This window comes from Patagioenas fasciata, chromosome 21 (genome assembly GCF_037038585.1).
Source record: "Patagioenas fasciata isolate bPatFas1 chromosome 21, bPatFas1.hap1, whole genome shotgun sequence".
Classification (NCBI taxonomy): Eukaryota; Metazoa; Chordata; class Aves; order Columbiformes; family Columbidae; genus Patagioenas; species Patagioenas fasciata.
This window is the reverse complement of record NC_092540.1, coordinates 1,685,151-1,690,881: the sequence shown is the minus strand read 5'-3', so window position 1 is coordinate 1,690,881 and position 5,731 is coordinate 1,685,151. Positions and strand designations below refer to the sequence as shown.

Below are 5,731 nucleotides of genomic sequence, written 5' to 3'. Positions count from 1 at the left end.
CCGGATATCCGGTAGTCCCGCCGCGGGGCACGACGGGAAGTGAAGTTCCTCGCGCGGTACGCTGGGAGTTGGAGGCGGAGCTTCCGCCTCGGTAGAGCGGGGCGTGGCTGCAGGGAGGCGGGGATGGCGTTACTTCCGCCTCGGTGCAGTGGGGCATGATGGGAACCGCGGGTAACGCGCCGGAGTTCCGCCTCGGTGCGGCGGGGCATGATGGGAGTTGTAGTGTTGGGGGGCTCAGTGGGACACACGACCCCAGCGCCCCCAGCCCGGCCCCACAGCGGCCCCAGCAGCCCCGTGCACCCGGTGACGCCCTCTGCAGGGGACACAGGGGACTGCGCTCCCAGCCCCTTGTCCTGGCTGTACGGGAGCCACATGGGGGGAACTTGGTGACCCCGTCCTGAGGAGACCCCCCCCATGGCAGGACAGGAGTGACCCCAAAACCCGACACCCCCCAGCTCCCACACTCAGCCCCAGCATGGAGCACTTTAACAGCATCACAGAATCGTTTGGGTTGGAAAAGCCCCTCAAGATCATGGAGCCCAACCATAACCCACCCCCGGCACTGCCCCATGTCCTGAGAACCTCATGTCTGTCTGTCCAACCCCTCCAGGGATGGTGACTCCAGCACTGCCCTGGGCAGCCTGTTCCAATGCCACACAGCCCTTTGGGGAAGAAATTGTTCCCCAGATCCAACCTCAACCTCCCCTGGTGCAACCTGAGGCCGTTTCCTCTGCTCCTGGCGCTTGTTCCTGGGGAGCAGAGCCCGACCCCCCTGGCTCCAAGCTCCTTTCAGGCAGTTCAGAGATCAAAAGGTTTCCCCTCAGCTCCTGTTCTCCAGCTGAACCCCCCAGGTCCCTCAGCCGCTCCCATCACACTTGTGCTCCAGCCCCTCACCAGCTCCCTTCCCTTCTCTCAGCACCTCAAGATCTGTTGTGGGGTCCCCCTGTTCCCCGCAGTGACGCACTCAGACCAGCTCTGCCCTTGCAGCCGTGTTTGCCCCCAAACCCCGCAACGCTACAGCTCCGCTTTGGGAGAGGTGACCGTGGGCACGTAGACCCCGTCCCCCTCACGCCGCTCCGTCCCCTCGGCCGTGTCCTCCTCGATCTGTCCCGGGATGCGAAAATCCACGGGGGGCTGGTCCCGCTTGGGGCTGGGGGTGCGGGGTCGGGACTCGGTGGGACAACCGGTGCCTTGGAGGAACTGGAGGAAGTTCTCCTCGATGGAGCCCTCCCGGCTGGGCAGCCGCAGGTCCTCCTCGGGCGGCTGCTTGAAGAAACACGTGAGGAGCCGTCCCAGCTCGCCCCGGATCTGCCGGTTGAGGCACCCGTAGAAGAAAGGGTTGGAGGTGAAGCAGAAGTAACCCAGCCAAGTGACCACGGTCTCGGCCGCCGGCCCCACCAAGGGCTGGGCGCTCAGAGCGGTGTAGAGGTGGAAGGAGAAGTAGGGCAACCAGCAGAAGAGGAACTGGCCTCCCACGGCCAGCAAGATGGCAGCCGCCTTGCCCCCCCCGAACGTCCTCTGCGGGGTGGTGCGCGGGGCGCCCGAGGTGGTGACCATGGTGGAACGGCTGCTGAGTGACTCGGAGCGGCGCCGCGGCGTCTCCATCCAGGTGGGGAGGGGGCCGTGGTGCATGGCGGCCACCCGCGCCACCTTGAACATGCTGCAGTAGACCACCACGATGATGAGGAGGGGCAGGAGGAAGTAGAAGGCAGCGAAGAAGACAACGAAGAACTTGCAGTAGGGACCGCGGCTCCATTGCAAGGAGCAACCGCGGCTGGTGGGCACCGGCGGGCGGTCGGGGGACAACCAGCCCAGCACGGGGACGAGGGAGGTGGCCACGGCTTTGAGCCAAACGCCGACCAGGACGCAGGCCACCAGCCCCACCGTCATCCTCACCTCGTAGCGCATGGGGTGCACCACGTAGTAGTAGCGCTCCACGTTGATGGTGGAGATGGAGAGGATGCACATGCTGATGAAGCAGACGCTGAGGAACAGGTAGACACGGCACATGGCCTCGCCGAAAACTGGGCTGTCGAAAACGGCCGAGCCGGACAGCATCTCCAGCGGCATCAGGGTGAGGGCGGCCAAAAAGTCCACCAGGCAGAGGTGGAAGACGAAGACGAACTTGCGCAGCGCCGGCGTCTTCACGATGACGGTCATGACGGCGGCGTTGCCCACGATGGCCGTCAGGTCGATGAGCAGCATGAAGAAGAGCCCCACCGACTTGGAGGCCACGTCTTTGGGTTTGCCGTCGGCTGTGCTGTTGGGGGGCATCGGCCCCGGGGGGGGCTGGAGCTCCCGCGCCGCCCTAGAGCCGTTCCAGGCCCACGGGGCGGGCAGGGAGGGCTCCATCCTGTGCCACCGCGCCGGTGCTCAGCGGCGCATCGCCCATCCTCGGGGCGGCCAGCGTGGGGGGGCCGGGCATCGCCAGGGGGTCACATCCTCGCCCGCACTACGCCGGGGGGTGGTCTGGGGGTGGGTGCTGCGAGGCGGTGGGTGTCAGAGCACACAGGGGTGCCCCCCAGTCCCCCTCATCTCCCCGCAACGCTGGGACCTGCGGGGAAGGTTGGGCTGTCAGTGGGGGGGGCACAATCCAGGGGGCACCCAGGAGAGCCCGGGGGGGTCTTAGCTCAGCTGTGACCCCCCGGCTGCAGCCCCATCCCTCCAGGGTCTCCCTCCATGACACCACCCTTGCCAAACTCCTTTCTCAACTGAAAGCCTCATTTTCTCTGAAAATGGGCAATTCTGAGGCTGAAGCCCCCAAACTCCAGTGTTTCAACCCAAAACACCCCAGTAGGGTCTTTCATTCGGAACCTGGGGACCACGAGGGGCCATGGGGACAGGTGGGGGGGTCACCGGCCCCCGGATGCCTGGGTTCACCCCTTGCGCTTGGAGGGCCGTGCTTGACCCCCCAGCCCCAGCCCACCCCCGGGATGGGTGCTGCAGCCCCCACCCCCGCGGGTGCCACCGGCTGCCAAGCAAAGCCCAGGGTGCGGGTGGGGGGCTGGGGGCCACCCCGGAGCCCCCCACCTATGGGTGCTTCCCCAGCAGGGGGTGGTCCCCAGCTCCTGCATCCCGGGGAGCACTGAGGCGGGGGCTGCTGATGGAAAAGCTGAGCAGGCAGCCGGTGCCCCCTCCCCTGCCCGGAACCCCCATCCCTCACACCGATGTCACCGGCTGGGGTCCCCCCACCCAGCCCCGCTCCACCCCATGGCAGAATCCCCCCCTCCCGCCCCCGCCCATCGCCCCGGTGGGGCCGCGGCACCTACCCTGGGGTGGGGGGGCTGCAGGGGGCCGGGCCGAGCACGGGGGGGGTCCCGGGAGGGCGGGGGGGCCCGGTCGGGCGGGGATGCTCGGGGCCGGGCCGGAGCCGCTGCGGCGAGGGATGCTCCGCACCGGCTGCTGGGTCCTAAACACCTCCCGCCAGCGCGGCGGCACCCGGGCACGGCCCCCCCGGCCCCGGGGGGTGCGGGACCGCGGGGTTGGGGGGGGGGCGGGAGCTGGAGCTCGGTTTCACCCCCGCGGGATGGGGGGTGGGGTGCCACCCCCCCCGGTTCCCGCCCTGCGCATCGCTTCGAGCCTCAGTTTCCCCAGTTGTCCCCTAAAGGGGCTGGGGAGGGGATGGGGGGGATCACTGAGGGGGCTGGGAGGGAGCAGCCCCTTGGGGTGGGGAGGCGAAAGGGGGGTGCGGGGAGGGGGGGTGACAGCACAGGGAGGGGTGGGAAAGAAGGGATGGGGGCAGGGGGACAGAGTGGGGACAGGGATGGGTGCAGGGGGGTGCACAGGGCCGGGGGGGGGCACTCAGAAGGGCTGCAGAGCCCCCCGACTCTACCCACTCCTTGCCCAGCCCTGCCCTTCCTCCCAGTTCAACAGTGGAGCAACTGGGATGGGGTCAGTGCCCCCACACCCACACACACACCGTGCCTCAGTTTCCCATGGCACAGCCATTAGCTTGTAACGGGGATCCCCATCACTTCCAAGGACCATCACCCCCCAAAACAAGATCCTGTACAGGCTGTGAACACCCCCTGGCAGTGCCCCGGGTGTCGCGGTGCGGGGGACACGTGGCTGAGTGGCCCCATCCCTGGGCCGTGCCATGGAGGGTGGTGAGTGGCCGGCGGGCGAGGTGGGCGCGCGTGTCCCTGGCGTGGGCCCCGGCGTCACGTGCCCATTGCTAGGTTACCGGCACCCAAAAATAAACCCATCCAAACCACATCAGAAACGCGGGACCTCGGATGAACCGGACACATCGCACCGGAGGCCCGGTGGCGGCTGCCAGTGGCTCCCCGGTCACCGCGTCACCGGACACACTGGCACGTGGTGTCCCAGTGTTGGGGACCTGCAGGGACACCCATCCTGCCCTGCGTCCCCCCCACCTGCCTTGGGTCCATCCCCGGAAGTGCAGGGATCAATCCTGCTCCCCAGGGTGGGGAAAAGCGCCGGGGACCCCCCGGTTGTCCTGGTAACTCACTAAATTCCTGGAGTTTACCCAGCGCTGGGTGCCCCCCACAAGGCTGACACCCCAGCAGCCCCCTCCTCACCCCACTGCCCACAGGGACTCAGTCACACCGACCCCTCCCAGCCCCCATCATGTTTTGGGGGGGTCTCTCATGCTGAGAAGGGTGGAGTCACCCACCTGCACCCCACAAACCAGGAAGGACCCAGCTGTGTCCAGAAAGGGGAGCGGGGGGTCCCCCCACCGCCTCACCCCTGGCACAAGAGGAGCATCGCAAGAATGGGCCCCTGAGGGTTTTTGTCCCCTTTGGGGAAACTGAGGCAGGGAGCCAGGGCTGCTCCTGCCCCGTCACGCCGGTGTCAGCTCCGGCGCAGGCAGATTTATGGCTTCGCTGTTTCCTGCCACCGGAGCATCAATAATTCAGGGCCCGGGCGGCTGAGCCACGGCGGTGCAGCCTCGCAGCGCCTGCAGATTCCTCCTGTGCCCCCCCGTGCCGCCCTGCAGCCAAGGGAGAAACCCCCCAGCCCCGGGGGCACCCACGCACCCCCGGCCCCTCCGCCCCGGTCACACCGGGCACCCTCGCTGGTCCAAGCAGCACCCCAAAAACAGGTGCCCAGGACCCCCTTGTGCAGCCCCAGATCTGGATCCTGTCCCCCCGGAGCTGACTGGCTCCTCCAGCTGTGCCAGCACGTGTGCACACGCCTGTGGTGCCTGTGCACACGCGTGTGTCTTATGTGCGTGTGCACATGCGGCTGGAGGGGCCACACGCACACACAAGCACAGTGGGTGCATCCGTGTGCACGCACATGTGTGTGAACCCGGTGAGCTCGCACATGGGTGCAATCTGGGGGTGCACACACATGTATGCGGGTCACACGTGTGTGCACGTGTGTCCAGTGCATGCACTTAGACACGTGCATGTGCACGCCTGCCTGCATGTGTGTGTGTGCTGACACGCGTGTGTTCCCATGTAACACATGCCCACAGCCGGCACCAATCCTGCCCAGCGTGCTGCTGGGGGTGTGGTGCTGTGCCGGCTCCCCCAGGACACCTGGAACCGCCTTCGGTCCCCGCTGTGGTGACACAGGGACACCCAGAGCCCACTGATGGGCCAGGAAGGTCAGGGTGCGGGTGCCCACAGCTGGGGCACCCCCGCTGCAGGAGGCTCTGGGTGCTGGGTGGGGCCAGGCTGGGCGGCGGGTGCTGGGCAGGGATTAGCACCCGGATTACAGCAGAGAAATTGAGGACGATCAAAGGACAAAATTCCTTGTCACC

At 67.3% G+C, this 5,731-nt stretch overlaps 1 protein-coding gene across 1 annotated transcript; it reads right to left on the bottom strand.

Annotated features, from left to right (window-relative positions):
* Positions 1–976: 976 nt before the first annotated feature.
* GPR61 (G protein-coupled receptor 61) lies at positions 977–3,488 on the bottom strand. Its single transcript, XM_065854681.2, has 2 exons — positions 3,270–3,488; positions 977–2,554 (listed from the first exon to the last, which is right to left on the bottom strand). Exon 2 carries the CDS (start codon positions 2,350–2,352, stop codon positions 1,015–1,017), a length of 1,338 nt encoding a protein of 445 aa, XP_065710753.1. The 5' UTR covers positions 2,353–2,554; positions 3,270–3,488; the 3' UTR covers positions 977–1,014.
* Between the last annotated feature and the right edge of the window lie 2,243 nt (positions 3,489–5,731).